At 45.6% G+C, this 16,208-nt stretch overlaps 1 protein-coding gene across 2 annotated transcripts in view; it reads right to left on the minus strand.

Annotated features, from left to right (window-relative positions):
* Nucleotides 1–9,390: 9,390 nt before the first annotated feature.
* Kcnk9 (potassium two pore domain channel subfamily K member 9) overlaps nt 9,391–16,208 on the minus strand; it is a 40,088-nt gene continuing 33,270 nt past the window's right edge. The window contains exons 2-3 of one of the 2 annotated variants that reach the window (XM_031345548.1): nt 14,498–15,460; nt 9,391–14,366 (exon numbers count right to left, since the gene is read on the minus strand). In XM_031345548.1, the coding sequence (XP_031201408.1) occupies nt 14,541–15,460 (920 nt within the window). In that variant the 3' untranslated portion in view covers nt 9,391–14,366; nt 14,498–14,540. Of the gene's footprint in view, nt 15,461–16,208 lie in introns of both variants that reach the window. The other variant, XM_031345538.1, reaches the window with a different exon arrangement.

Genomic DNA, 16,208 nt, shown 5'->3' on the forward strand with positions numbered 1-16,208 from the left:
TTTTTTTTCTTTTTGATTCCAGTTTTGAATCTTTATTTAATTTTTTTTAAAAAATTAGTTGTTTTGTTTTAAAGACTTATTTATTTATTATATGTAAGTACACTGTAGCTGTCTTCAGACACACCAAAAGAGGGCATCTTATCTCATTACTGATGGTTGTGAGCCACCATGGAGTTGCTGTGATTTGAACTCAGGACCTTCAGAAGAGCAATCAGTGCTCTTAACCACTGAGCCATCTCTCAAGCCCTTAATTTTTTTAAAGATATTTTTATTAGATGTTTTCTTTATTTACATGTCATATGATATTGAAAGACTGGGAGATTTAGAAATTTGGGGAAAAGCATGCTAATGAAAAGGGAAATGGATTAGTAGAAATGTATGTATACTGTATATCCTTTACTTAAAGGACATAGAAGGTCTCTGTAATGAGCCAAGAATGTAGACTAGCCAGTTTCAAAAACCTGTTGGCCACAAAGGCTCCCCCTAGTTAGGTCCAAGAACAAAAAGCAGGATATGAGCCATCTGGGTGATTCTAGGGAACGGTCAGCCATAAAGTGAATAACATTGACCAGACCACATTCTTGTGCATAATGAGTGTGTAGGACGTTTTCCTTATGACCCTGACTCAAATAGGGGCTGGGTCTCTTTAGAAATTCTCTTTAGAATTTCTCTTTAGAATTTTATTGGAAATAAAATTTTCCAAATTTTAGAATTTTAGAATTTTTCTTTTGTTATGTTTCCTTGGTGACCCCTTCACCCCCCTAGTTTGTGATTTTTCCCTTTAAATACCCCTTACTCCTTGTGCTCGTGGTTGAACTCCTCTGGCCTGCCAGGCTACGTGATCTGGCTTATCCCCAATAAACCTCGTGCACTTGCAGCAAGATCGGTCTTTCGTGAGTTATTGGGTGGTCGTGTCATCCTGAGACTTGAGTGAGGATCTCCCTAGCTCTGGGGGTCTTTCAGTATCTCCTTTCCTGGTTTCCCCGACAAAAAGAAAAAAAAAGAAAAAAATAAAATAAGGAAAAAAACCCTGTTCCCTCCCCCTTCCCCCCATTCATCAACACATCCTCTCCCCCTTCCTGGCCCTGGCATTCCCCTACACTGGGGCATAGAACCTTCACAGGACCAAGGGCCTCTCCTCCCATTGATGACCAACTAAGCCATCCTCTGCTATACATATGCTGCTGGAGCCATGAGTCCCACCATGTGTGCTCTTAATGGCTCCCATGTGGTATTTTATAACTGATCTACTCTGCAAACCATGGGCTATGGTATGCATCAGACCTGTTGTATCCTGCATGGGTGAGCTAGATTCTAGTAGTGTCAGGGGTTTCAAATAGGATAGACATTCACCAAGTAATGTTCCTATGACCCAAGGCTATGTCTCTGCAAAAAAAAAATAAATAAAATAAAAAGTCTGTCTTCCACAGGTGTAGATGTCATCTGCTCACCAGACACTGTAGTTACCAAGCACAATCTATCATACCTATGCAGAATTTCCTTGTGCCATGGGTCACTCTGGGAACCAGTCACATATGTACAAACATAAACTAACTCTTTCTAGTCACATTCTCCCTAGGAGTTTGGAAATGAGACCCAAAGATTCTTAATCACAGGAATCTAAAGTGAAAGACCAGACCAATGAATATGGTCTCCCATCTGAGAGCATCACTGGCTTAATGAAAGAGGCTTCGGAGCTGTGAATCTGAATTGGCCATATGTAGACTTGGCTTCTGGGTCACTCAGTGATGGTCAAGTCTAAATCACGTATCACGTCCTCCTTCCTGTCCCCAAGATTCTGCCCAGCTGGAGGGACATCCAGAATGAGCAGCTACAGCTAGACCTCAGGGGGTTGAAGGTGCTGTGATATGAAAATGAGCAGCTACAGGAAATGAATCCTACACAATGGAAGCTTGGTTCTGGGGAACAACCAGTGAGTGACACTGATATTGATCCCCACAGAGTCTTCTCCCAGAGATGGAGTGATCTCATGGCTTTGTAACCCAAAAACGTGTCCCAGAATGTTCATAGCTGAATTCTTGATAAATAGAAGAACAAAGGTCCCTTAAGAAATAAATTGGATCTGGGAAGATGACTCAATTGGTAAAGTGCCTACTACACAACCCAAGAACCTTGGCATGGTATGCTGTCCCACTGTCAGGAGGGCATTAGAAACTTGGAAGTAAAGGTCACATTTAAAATGGAAAGGGATGTACGTGTAAAAGATTGTTCTGGAGAAGAGGCCTAAAATATGGTGGGCCACTCCAGAGCAGTGTTCAATTGTGCTAAATAACCAGGTCTAGGACTTCATGGTGGGGTGACATCTCTGGGCAGATCCCTACTTCATCCCTACTGGCCCCAAGCTAGGCACTGACCTCCTGAGCAATCCACATGCTCAGGAACAAACATAGGTCACTTGTGTCCCTCCAAGACCCCAAAGGCACAATGGCTTGAAAACATCATGTTCTCTTGCTGCGTGTCTCCTTCAGTGGCAAAGTCACCTTGCTTCAGGACCTGAGCTTCACAGGCTCTATCTTAAAACCCTTCTTGTCTGTGTAATGAAGGGAAAGTTCTGGAAGACTTCACGCTGTTTTCCACTTAATACTCCATTGAGGACATAACCAAGCCGCTTCACTCACAACTCATTGAGCAGAATGAGTCGTGTGACTATCCCCACCTGGGGGAACAGGAAGTGCTTCTATCTGCCTCTCCCTGGAGGATTGAGGGTTTGATCAATGCAAACCAGTCTGTGAAAAATGGACCTGTCAAAACAGTTTGAAGTTTCAAGCAGAGCAAGGTCAGTTTCTTCTGGACAGCAGACTCTGAGAAATCCTATAGTATGGTGAAAGGGGATCTGGAATATGATGGTATACATGTGTGGCCTTTTGGTTGTCTAGGCATCTTTTACTGGGATACACAGCTTAGAGGGATAGTCCATGGAAAACACTGTCAGGGATCCACATCCTCACTTGGAAAGCATCTACACCACAACCTGAGGAGAACTACTGACTTATCTGGCATTCTCTCTCTCTCTCTCTCTCTCTCTCTCTCTCTCTCTCTCTCTCTGTGTGTGTGTGTGTGTGTGTGTGTGTGTGTGTGTGTGTATGTGTGTGTGTGTGTTCTCTCTCCCAGGACATGGCTGATAAGACAATATGCTGTAACTTTGAGGCTCTCGGGGAGTTAAGTTCTCCCCCTCCCCAAACAGAAGAAACTGAATTATGTCTTGTTTCCCTGTCATGTTATGTATGCTGGCTATCACTTCGAATTGTCCAGAAACTGAAGGGAGTAGATGGGTATAGCCCTTCCTTCAAGGCCCCATCATGGCTGCCTATAGCCATGAGGCTAAATCACTCTGACATCTCTGCAGCTTCCCCTCAGCTTCCCATCTATGAACCATTGCATCGTTTATTCATCTCCTCATATTTGAGCTTTTATTTGATGTAATTATCTTTGCGATTGTATTTAACTCACCATCTTACTGCAACCCCCAACCCTTATATTTCTGATTACGGAATTCCCGTTTGTACAGAGGGAGTACAGGAGCTAGGATGTCACATGACCTTCATGCAGTGGCATGCTGCTGTGAATGCCAGAGCCACCCTGTCATCTTACTCTCTTATATCCCACAGTATAGAAAACTGCTCTCCCCTCTTCAGAACCAACCCCCAATGTGAGTGGTGGATATATCTGGAAATATCATCTGCTGGATGTGCTTCTCTGGCTTACCTCAGACCATCACAACCCGGATGAAAATATAAACCTCAATAGCCTTGAGGAGATGGATTGCCCACTACCCTAGAAACAATATGGTAGGAGATGGGGTGCAAGGATTTCTGTTGCTTCTGTCACCATGGGAAGGGTCAGATTTGGAATGGGAAAGGTAAGCTAAGAGTCTTCAAGTTCATCCACAGAAGCCACTGGGAGAGGGAGTTGCCTTTGATGAGTGGGGATGAGGGGAGAATTCATTTGTGTTCAAACAGGGCTTAAAATGCTGCTTGGAAACCAGATGGAAACATGACAAAAGCAGTTGATGGTGTCGAGTGGAGGGAGTCATCAGGAAGATATGGGTGAAAGGAATGAAGACAGAGGTGAGCCACCTGTGTTCACAGCCCCCACAGCTCCAGTATCCGTACAAGGCCCAAGAATCTGGGTGCCATTGTGTGAAGGGAGAGAAGACTGCTTGGTCCCCAAAATATGAACACGGAAGTCTTTGCGGGCTCTGTGCAACAGGAGAAATGAGAGCATGCATGACTTGCCACCAATGTGCCCAGCCCTGGTCAGCTGCTAAAGGAAGGCCAGAACACAATGGGAACATGCCAGAGACTTTAATTTAAAAAAAAAAATTAGAAAAGTGCAATAGTTTACAACGCTAGAACAGCAGGTGATTTTCCTCTAAAGACATGTAAAATTTATACAGCTTGTTTACTGCATTTGTTACAAAAAGAAAATTAAAAAAAAAATGTACTCCCTACATAAGGTACATATTATACATGAGCTAGACGGCTAAGATGTGTAAACATTGGTGATACAGGTATGTTCGTTCATTTTTTTCAGGTAAGCTACATAACAAATACATCTGATATTCACTTGATGGTGGTTGTGTTCTAAGGCCATTTGTGAAGGTGCTCTCTCTCCCGAAGGCAGAGCAGGCAACGAGGATGAATACAGGACACACACAGGAGTGCAGACGACTCTGTAGTTGGGCAGGGATCGCTGGTGTTGCCTCTTCTGGTGCAGGGTTCCGACAAAGGCCTGCTCTCTGTGTTGGACCTGTCAGGCAAATGCATCGACCAACCCTAGGACAAAAAGGTCGATTCCCACCAGGGCTCAGGATATACTATAACACCCTCCTGGACCGAGACACTGGCCAGAAAATACTTCAACCCCATTTCCTGTGGAATGCTTCAGGTCATCACCCTTTCTGTGAGGGCATTCTAGCCAGCCTTTGGCAGCTTCACTTTTAGAACCAAACCCAGGTACCATACCACACAAAAACACCCAAGAATGCGACTCCCACAAACAACAAAAGAAACAAAGCACATAGATCCAAAGATACCAAATGACTATGTATATGTATGTATTCTCTCTCTCACACTCACTCTGTGTGTGTGTGTGTATGTGTCTTTCTTTCTATTATGTATCTTTCTCTCTGTCTCTCCCTTTCTCTGTGTGTCTTTCTCTCTTACACACACACACACACACACACACACACACTCACACACACACACGCACAATTACATGAAGGCCCACATTCCCATGTCCCCACCTCCCCACCCCAGACCTTTCAATGAGCCCTGTGAATACATGCCCGTTATTTTAACAGAGGTGTATTTGACATTAATTCAAACTTCACGTCTATGCCAGGGGTCACATATGACAGGCATTTTGATCTTTGATATTTGGCTGGTTTTGTTGTCATGAGGTACACAGATACACACTGGGCTGAGGTTAAGACTATACAGCTATGAGGGGAATGTTCTACCATTTCTTGACCTGCTGGGATAGGCTAAAAAAGCTACCTTCGCCACTTATCAACTGTGTGGTAAAAATTTGGTTCTTCATCTTTGACACCCTTTGCTCCTTCTCTTCTGTGTGTCCTTGTAAACCATTCTATCAGTGTGTGAGGAAATAACAAGATACCCCAGATTTCTTCCTATGGACCTGATCTGACTTCTTATGCAAATTCTGCCCAGCGGGATTCACAGTGTCTGCCCCTCAATATAGTATTCATTTGGTGGAGGTTTCTGATAAGGCAGAAGATGGGCTGAGATGACCTCAGAAGGGCCTTCCCAACCCAAAACCAGCTGTCAAAATGCTATTTGTGGCCTGAAGAAACAAATGTATAATTAGCCCTTTTCTGGGATATGTTCTTCTCTGAGGAGCCATCAAATTATAGAGAAATCTTGCTAATTGTGGGTTCTGCTTCACTGGCTTCCCGCTCACTGCATTTTTTTTTCCTGTTTCATTTGATTTTTATTTTTCTACCCAACTTCTAAAGTTCCAGCTTGAAGAAATGAAAACAATGGGACATGCACTAGTTCCCATCTCTGGTCCTTAAACCTACAGCAACTGCTAACACACCTTAGACCGCATTCAGTCCACTGAACTCACAGCCTCATGGGACCAGAGAGGGCACTCCCTGTGGAGTGCCTCTCGAGGTAGCTAGATACAGTTGCTGCACCTGACCTGTGAAGGAAGGTGGAGCCAGTAGGGGACATCAGCCAGTACTGCACAGAAATGTTCCCAGAGCTGCAGTTCACATCTGGACCCGTCATGCTCTCTAGGTGAAGTACGGTAAGAATCCTTTAGGAGACGGGCTTTGGTTACTGTGGTGACTGTCCCACCCACATCCATGATGACATGGATGTGGGTGGGATTGTTTGTGAAGTTAGGGAGCCCACTGGATGGATGATAACTGGGTACAGACTAGTTTTTCAATAAGAAATTCACAATACAGCTCAACCTAGGAAAGGATAAGTCCCTAGAAAAGGGTAATTGGCCTATTCTTGGGAACCTAGCTCATCTTGAAATTATTTGACCTTGTCTCTCCTTTGACCTTTACCACCAAAATGGCAGCAAAGAGTCTAGAGTGGAGTGACATGGGTTTCATCTCTTCTGTACCAGTGTGTATCTAAGAAATACCTGCTTCTGGCCTGGTCATTCCATCTTCTATAGAGGAGATGAGAAATGACTTGCCAAGGCCCTGTGACCCAACTGTATATAAAGAAAGGGAAGGAAGGGCTGGCTCTTAAGAAGATGCCCAGAGGCCCCTCTCCCTACTGCCTAGCAAGCTGCAAAAGGCAGACCAACACTGTTTTCAGAGCCAAAGTTATCCCTGAAGTTTACAAGACCCTCCTTTATCCCACCCCACACCACGAATCAAGCATGCTTTCTTGATACCATGTCTCCCCAAAACTGGATTGGAGCCTCCAAAGAGGTCAGGACTCAAGAGCAATAGGAAGCTATAAAGCCAAATGAACAAGGTTTACTCAAGGTCCTTCCTCTTTTTCCACATCCCTCCAGACCATAAGCTACAGCCTTCTCCCCCCGCCCCATTCTGGCAGAGCTCTTCAACATATTAGTTGTCTCCATGTTGAAGATAGGATAAGGGGAAGATCAAGCCCACCCCTCCAACTATCCACCTTTGTGTCCCCACACAATTTCCGATAAAACCAATGTATCCTTTGAAGTCAAATTCTCAGCCCCATGTTCTAGAAGGTCAGTTACAGCAGCATCTGCAGCAGAGAGCTCTACCTCAATCCTTCCAGAACCATCTTTGGCTGGGATGACATAATTGAGCATTTCTATGCTCTAAGTCATTCTCAAGTCTACCTCTCAGGAAGGGTCACCTGCCAGGGTCACACAGTGTTATTGGAGGGGTCCAGCAGAAGCCCTTTGTCCTGTGCAGGTAGAAGCCACTTTCTGCCCTGTGCATGGGCCTGCTGGCCATGCCAGTGAACTCACTACCGTTGGTCCTCGGTGTGTCTCTGGGCTCCACTGGTACAAACATGGCGCCTGAAGATAAATGTCTACAAGGTTAATAATGACAATTACAGGCTTAAACAGCACATGGTTCCCATCTTAGCCTTGATATTATTATTAGGGAAAGAAGCTCGCACATTCACCATGTACATTCCTGGACGTTTCTCCCCTGCATTGGGAACTCATGCAAAGCCTCCTCCCCAATGTGAGCCCCACCCATGTGATTTCCTCCACTCCTCCCAGCTCCTCCCTCCTCTCTTCAAGGCCCTTGTATCACTTCCTGTGTTCGGGGCTCCCATCCCACCCACACACTTCAGTACCAGCTCTCTGGGATCCACATACACCTGGCTTGGAGACCCAGTCTTGCAGCTTTTCTGAACCTTCTCAGCCACCTGCTGAATGGAAGTGCTCTGGCTGCCCTCCTACCCACCGCCCATACCCCGACCAGCAGCAGAGCTCTTGTGTACAACAAGACTTGCTTGACGTTTCATCTGTATAGCACTGCACCAGAATGGCTCAGGAATAACAGTTAAAGTCTGGTCCCCCACAAAGCAGCAACCAGTTGATGTGAAGGGAGGCCCCATGCTGGGCCAAGTGGACATACTTTTCCAGGAGTAAAGCAGGTGCTCAGTAAACATTCACATGTAGTTCTCACAAGCACCATGTGCAGTGTGAAAACAGACGTGGAAATTGAGGGGTAAATCCACCAACCACCTGTCAAGGACAGAGGTTGGTCGCAGGTGTGTAAAATACCAGCTCCAAGCAGCTTTTGGCACACACAGCTGCTCTGGGAATGGGAGAGGGAGCAAGAAGTAGATGTTCTTGTCTCTCCCAAGGCTCCAGAAGTGCAGGGTCTTGTGTCATTGCACATGATCCCCCCAGCCACCCTACCACCCTCAAGAAAATGACACTGCCCCACCTGATTCCTTTGTGATGTTCCCATTACCAGACCCCACCTACTACAGGGAGAAATATCCCAGCATGCTTCTATAATCTGAAGATGTACCCACCCTCTGACGCTGAAGTGCCTTGCTGTGTGGATAGCTCCTGGACCTATTGCTAAAGTCTCACTCAACTCCCAAGGCACGTGCAATTGAATAGCAAGCAATGCAATGCAAACCAGGATTTGGATTGTTTCCAGGGATTTGCATTAGAATACCCCATGTCTACTTCAGCCAGACAACCCATGCTTGAACCTGCTTTATCCTGGGGCCTCCCTCCCCTCTGTGGGCACTTCTTAACTTTCTGCACATAAGGCTGACCCATCGGACATTTGCTTCTCAGTGTGTTCACCCATGAGAAGCAAACACAGAGGAACACAGAGAAGGATCCCATAGGGGATCAAAGAGGGAGGGAAAAACTTTGGAGGAAGGACTAAGGCATTTCATCTCTACCTCCATGTTGCAGAGCAACAGGGATACCCTCTAAGAGGGCAAGCAAAGGTCACATAGCCATAGCAGGTATGGGTCATGGGTTGGAAGGGAAAGGAATGTGCTCTGGAATATACCAGAGCAAATATCTCAAAGGCAGAGATAACAAATGATAGCCTTTTGGTGGGCAGGGCAGGCCAGTGACATGACAGTGAAGCATGTCTTCTACTGTAGTGAATGAGGAGATTGTATAGTGGTCATCGCCACTCATGAGGTTGCTGCTAGGTGCCAAGATAGCCCAACAGATTTGTAGGCAAGGGGCCCTACAAGGAGCATGTCTCTGTGCCTTCTGTCTAGGTATAGCTGGGCCATTCCCACAGGTGATTAGGGGAAAGGGTGCTGACACTCGCCCCTCGTGGAAGAGGTCCCCGGGAGAGGTCAGAAATCCGAAGCCTGCTTGGGCTTCACAGTGAGGCCCAGCATCCATGGACGCCTCTCTTGAAGATGCAGTTAGGTCCCCTAACAGAGGAAAACAACATTTAATATGACTTATTTATTCACAACAAAGCAGTAACCACAGAGGTCCCCAGAGAGACAAACATCAAATGCATAAATCAGGGCTAAACAACATCAACTACATCATTTCTTGTCAACAGTTCCTCAAGCCGAGGGAACAAGCAGACGACAGCAGATCATAGGCATTCTACAAGACTACAGTCCTGGGGTCCTCAAAATATCAATTATCAAGAGACACAAACACAGTGAGGGAGATGCCCTCAATTGGGGGATTGGAGAACAACAAGACAAGCAGGTGTGGGGTGTGATATTGGATGGCATCTTAGATTCACAAACAAGTTTAGTAGGACATTTTAGGGACACTTGGGGAATTCTTTATACAGATTATATTATTATATTAGATATTCTTATGCTAAGTTTCTTAGGTGTGACAATACCATTACTATGTAAGAGAATGCACTTTTCATGGGAGATATACAATGTTATCTTTGGCTGAACCACCTAAAAGCTGTAGACACCATGATACCTTATCTTCCAATCATCTCAGTGTTGAGGGGGTATTGAGGCTGGGGCTCTGGGTGAGAGGTCTAGGGAATCCCATGGTGCTAGTCTATCAACTTTTCTGTCACCCTCAGACATTTTTTTTCAAAGTTGGTATCAGGGGAATCGTGATCATATATTTTTGTTTTCCTGAAGCAGCAACCTCTACCAACATGTGGTCAAGATAGGACCACAGAAAGTCAATCTAAGCCTAGCACGTTAGGGAACCCATGATGCATTATACTGTGGTCCAATGCTCTATGCCAGCACTTGTGTCTCCTTCCCAGCTCTCTATCTCCTGCAACAATTTTAACTGAGTTACTTTGGTGAATCTATCTTCAAATGTGACCAGATCATCCAAGCCGAAGGTCCTTGTGAGTCAAGCTCATCTTGTGCAAAATCCCCACCCTTACTATACCATCAGATTAAAGAGAAAGCTACAGAAGCTCAAGAAGTGAAATGACTTCCAAGAGCCCAATAGAGTAAGGCAGAAGAACCAGTCCCTGCCCTACCACTCTTCCTCATCTAGGATGCCTTTTGGTCCCGATAAGACTTTGACTCTGGAGGAAATGCATCTACCATTTTCAGAACTAAGTCACAATTCACAGATGCTGACAAGCTAGGAGCTGGTAGAGTGGACACATTCCAGCATGCACCTCAGATCTCACAGCTCTGTAGATACTTTCAATGAGTCTCTGACTTGGGCTCATTATTTTAGAAAGAATATATGGAGGTAAAGCTGGGAGCCTCCATGATGGGTAATCATTTTCTGAACTTTCTTTCTCCCAAAGCACACAGACATGAAGATCTCTGAGGAACCCTTATCCCTCTAGATTCCAGCTGAGATAGATTGGCACTGGATTCAAGATCTATACAGCTTTCATATCTGGATGAAATTGATAAAAATTACCTGTCTCAGCTTATCTACTCTCCAGATGTCTCCTTAATCAGGTACACAGAGAAGATACAGGTGTGCCCATCTCACTATGGCCATACTAAAGCCCAACACCCCTGTCAATCAGTCACCCATAATGGGCTCAGGTCTTAGAGGCTACTGCCTTGGCCTCAAGACTGAGTTGGGCAACCAGGAAGAACAGAGCTAGTTTCAGTTCGGGGGCTAACAGAGAATCTCAAAACCCAGAGAGAGAAGTTCTCTTGATGTTCAAAGTCTAACAGGCAGATGGGTGAGACAGCACCTTCTTCCTGGAATGGGTACCTTTAAGGATTCAAATGGGATGAACACTAGAAATCAGCAAGCCCAGAGCTCTGGGTTACTCCATATTGTTGCCTACTTCTTACTGTCTTCGATGAAATAAAGATGGAGATCACTTAGTGAAGAGTTCAAGTGAGTCAGATATCTTATTAAGTATATATATATATATACAAGGCAAATTAACTTCCAGGAACCAGACAGCAAGCCAGCCTCCAGTTCCTGAGACTGAATTCCTTCTGCAAACAACCTGGCATGAGGTCTGTTGAAGGGGTTTGGTTAACTGGAGGGAAGGGTACAACAATCACTTGGCTGAAAGAAGCTGCCAAGTGTACAACAGAGGGAGAAAGGTCTTGGCCAGAGATACAATAAAGTCCAGTAATATGGAATCTTTGGAATGCTGTGCAAAACATCGACAAAGCAGCTAGGACAACAGCAAAAGGAAGGGTGAAGACCTATATTCTTTACACATGACCTCAGATATGTTGACTCCCCTAAATCTCAGTCTCCTCCTCTGAAAATGAGGGAGCCAGTGGAGGTCCCCCTACTTGGAACCCCTTCAACTCTACTGGTGGACTCTTCATAGAAATGGTCCACTTCCCATCTTGTGAAACACAGAGTCCTTCAGAATTTGACTCCTCCCTGTTCTCACCCCAAGAGAGCACTATCAGTGGATGTGCCCAGAGAACAATCTCACCAGGTCCTATGCTAAGGAACAAATCGGCCATTGGAGAAGATTCGCTTATAGGGAGATAAGCCAAGATTCATTCCCTCCCTCAGTGCTCTTGTGTTGAGCTTGGAAGAGACAATTTGGTGCCCTTCCTTCCAAAGCTGAACTGGCAATAAATAGCCAAAGACATGGGAGGGTTACAAGGATGATAACCAAGTTGCTTCAATTACTTCCATCAGTAGCTATCACGTGAGGAGGAAAGAGAATTCACCCTACAGCCCTTTACCTTGCAGAAGGAGCGGGGGGTAGCGGGGAGGATGGGAGGGTCACCTCTGTGAGATTATAGAAGGTGTTGTCTATGTTTCTCTGGGAAGAAGGGATGTACTTGTCATTCAATCCTTCCCACACAATGGTCACTGTGTGACCACTTCACACAGATACATGAATGGGAAGCCAGCTCTAAAGATAGGCTGAGCCTATGTCCCTCTGACTTGACTCCTGGGCCTAACACTTGGCCCTGTGAAGACACCAAGCAGGATCCCTCCTCCACCGTAGGGCTGGGTCAGGACACCTTGGTGTCGGGAAGTCCACCTTCTGGACCCTTCTGGGTAGGGACTGAGAGCGGATCCTTGGTTCTCTCAGTGCCTCAACGACATGTACAGATCAGAGGTGATCACACATACCTACCCACCATTTGAAGAAAAAAATCTTACAACAGTTTCAGGGGAACTCCTACATGTGTTCCAGGAAACCTCCTTCGAGGCATAAAGTACTCTGCATATAGGCATCAGGATTGTCACATTTGTGACCCGAAAGAGCCAACAATCTTTTTGCAGAGCAAAAACATTCAAGAAGAGCGATTGCTTCTATTCTCTGGACAGACTTGAGAGCCCCGTGCAGGGCATTCCACACAACAAAATCTCAAACAAGTGAACTGATAAAGACCTCGAAGTTGGAATATGTCAACTTTGGCCAAGAGAGTCTAAGGTTCACAGACTCCTTTTGAAGGTCCCGTGTCCGAGACGAAGGGGATATTTCAACAGGGGGTGTAGCATTAAGTGCATGCATTGACTTTCCAGAGGAGTCCTGGATGCTCCTGGTTTCAGCCCAATGGCACACATGCTTGGGACTGGTGGCATTTGGATGCTGTGTCCTTTAAGAAATCTTGAAGACCAGTAAGTGCGCTCCTTGTGCGTGCGTAGTGTAGCCAAAGCCCATTTCCATCCAAAAGCCAGGAACTTCCAGTGTACGAAGAAGGAGTGGGAGGATGAGTGAATGGGGTGACTTTTAGAGATGGCAGGGATGGCGATGAGAGAAATTAGAGTCCTTCAGTGATTATGGAGGCCGAGCTGCCCTCGGACTCCTGAGATTGAAAGGGCCTACATATGATGTGCCATATTCTCTAGCCTAAACTGTCCCCTACAGGGTCATCCTTTATTGAGAGTGAGGAGGAATTTCTCAGCTACCTAGACAAAGCATCCCCTGAGCTTGACAAGTTCCCAGCAGGCCAAGATACAGCCTCTAAAACTCTTCCTGAGACCAATGTGAACTTCTCCCTATTTACAGATCAAATGCATTTAGAGACACTCTTTCCTGAAATATATACCTCTCTATATATATTTAAACAAGGAATGCCCTGTCGCTTTCTTCTTAGGAAAAGAAATCACATCATCATTCTGATACCCATTCTCATCCAAGCATTCCCAAACTGGAACTCTAATCCATGCAGGTAGAGACTTCACAAAGCTCATCCCGTCATAGTCATCCTTAGGAAGAGGGACATAATAAAATAGGTACTCTTGGGTCCCAACTATTTTCCTCTTTACCCTGACAACTCCAGCTGCAGGGAAAACTGCTGGAACTGGAAATGCTGAAATTCAAAATGTCTTCAGTAAGTTGGCACTAGTGGCTTTGGACTATTCCTCTGTGAGCTCTGCTTTCTTGTGTCAATGATGCATACCAGTTCCACAAAGTGCATGATTCTTAATTTTAAACTGGCAAGGTAAACTTGATCCCTGTGGTCTTGCCCACCTACACCCTGAAGAGGAGTGGATGAGATTTAGAAGCTATGGCCATCTGATACATCTTGGGTTAAAAGTGCTTTGTGGGATGTGCTCAATTTGGCAAGGTGATAAATCAAACCTTGCGGGGGTTTTAGTTTGTTTGGAAGCAGCCTCAAGGAGACTGTGAATGAAATTGTATGCGTGAGAAGGGAAGTGGATGCCTGATACTTTCCACCTTGTCGCACAACACACCTGCACACAAAAGCGCACACACTCATATTACACACGCGTACACACAGCCACCCAGTCCTTGGGGGAAGAAGAGAGGAGTTAGGTCGGAGACATCACTATGGGTAGGCAGTCAAAGGCTTCAGTTGGGCATCCTCCCAGCTCTGTCTTGGTGCTCCTGTTCTCACACCTGTCCTAGGAAGGCCACCCCCGAGAGAGGAGGCAGGGTGGGGAGAAATGTAAGGCATAACTCTGGTGGGGAGAAAGGAACGAATCCATGCTTCATGCTCAGGTGCGAGCTTCAGAGAGGATGGGCCTCTATTTTCCCTTTGGACAGCTCTGCCTGTCTGGAAAGGAGGGAAGGAAATGAAACCAGGAAAGGAGGGAAGAGAGAAAGGAATGATGATGACCGTAAGCACAAAAAAAGAGAATAATAATAAATAAGGAGGGAAAGAGGAGTTGGGACAATGAAACTTACATCTGCATGACAAATGATTCTTCCGTGTACTTCCCTCCCACACTTAGATGGACTTGCGACGGAGGTGCAGCCTATGGTCCCCGCAGGTGTGCATTCCAGGGGGGATGGCGACAAATGGGGCCCGGAAGTAGGTGTTCCTCAGCACATCTGGAGGGATCTCTTCAACCCTGCAGGAAACGGTGTGGACAGTAGCCCGGACACTCCTGCTATTGGCACCAGCAGCCACAGCAGCAGGAGCAGGAGCAGGAGCAGAAGCAGGAGCAGAAATAGGAGCAGTAACGACAACATTATCGACCACATCATCATCATCATCGTCATCATCATCTTTACCCCAGTTGGCACCAGGGAAGCAGAGATAGCACAGGGTTCTGCCGTATTTTCTGAGGAAGTACATGGGGTGGTGCCTCTTGCGCTTCTGAGTCGCACGGACAGACACACGTCTTGGATTTCCAGCAAGAATCTCCGCAACTTCTCCCTCCAGGAGCTCCTCATCGGTATTCATGGTCAGGAATCGCAGGACGACAAGATTGAGGAAGGCACCGATGACGGTCAGGCCCACCAGGATATACATGAAGCTGAAGGCCACATAGAATGGCTTCCTCTGCAGGGCACCCTTGGCCTGCAGGGCCACAAAGTCGCCGAACCCTATAGTAGTCAATGTTATGAAGCAGTAGTAGTAGGCATGGAAGAAGCTCCAATCTTCGCACTGGGAAAAGGCAGCCGCCCCAAGGCACAGGGTGCCCATGCAGGAAAAGAAGCCGACGGTCACCATGTTCTCCATAGAAACTTCAGTGTTGCGCATGCCACAGCATTTCTTGATACGTTTCAGCAGGTAGCGCACGAAGGTGTTCATGCGCTCGCCCAGGCTCTGGAACATGACCAGTGTCAGGGGGATACCCAGCACAGCATAGAACATACAGAAGGCCTTGCCAGCATCGGTTCCAGGTGCAGCATGTCCGTATCCTGTGGAAAGGAGAAGAGTGGGGACAATGGTTAGGAAAGGTTCTGTAGAGTTCAGGAGCAGATATAGAAGCATCAGTCATTTTGAACAGACAGGAGACTAGAGCGTAGAAAGATAAAAAAAAAAAAAAAAAAAAAAAAAAAAAAAAAAAAAAAAAAAAAAAAAAAAAAAAAAAAAAAAAAAAAAAACGAGCCATTTCAAGAGTTACATGAGCACCAGAGTACGGAGAATTCAGGAAAATGTCGCTACAAAGCGACTCAGCATACAGGTTAAGTACCTCTAATCTCAAAATGTAAAATCAAAAGTGCTACAAAACCCAAAACTTTTTGTTTTGTTTTGTGTCAGGGTCTCATGTAGTTCAAGTTAACCTCAAACTCACGTAGATGAGGCTGGCCTGGGACTCCTGATCCCCCTACTTCCACCTCCAAGTGCTGGAATTATAGACATATGCTCTCGAGACATTATTAGTTATCAACATGATGCCGCAAAAAGCAATCTCCATACAATGAAACTTGGTATGAAAATCTCCTTCAATGAAAACCCCCTTAAGCTATTTTTTAGATATGTGTGAAATGCAAATGGAGCTTGTCTGTACCCTGTAGTTGCTTCCCTAAAAGATCTCATTATATAGATACAAAAACCCCCAAATCTGAAGAGATTTCAAACCTCAAGCACAAAAAAATAGGCTGAAGCATTTTGGACAAGAGATGTTTATGAGCCTTACCTGCCACCTAAGAGACAAAAAAAAAA

Source organism: Mastomys coucha, unplaced genomic scaffold, assembly GCF_008632895.1.
Source record: "Mastomys coucha isolate ucsf_1 unplaced genomic scaffold, UCSF_Mcou_1 pScaffold11, whole genome shotgun sequence".
Taxonomy (NCBI): domain Eukaryota; kingdom Metazoa; phylum Chordata; class Mammalia; order Rodentia; family Muridae; genus Mastomys; species Mastomys coucha.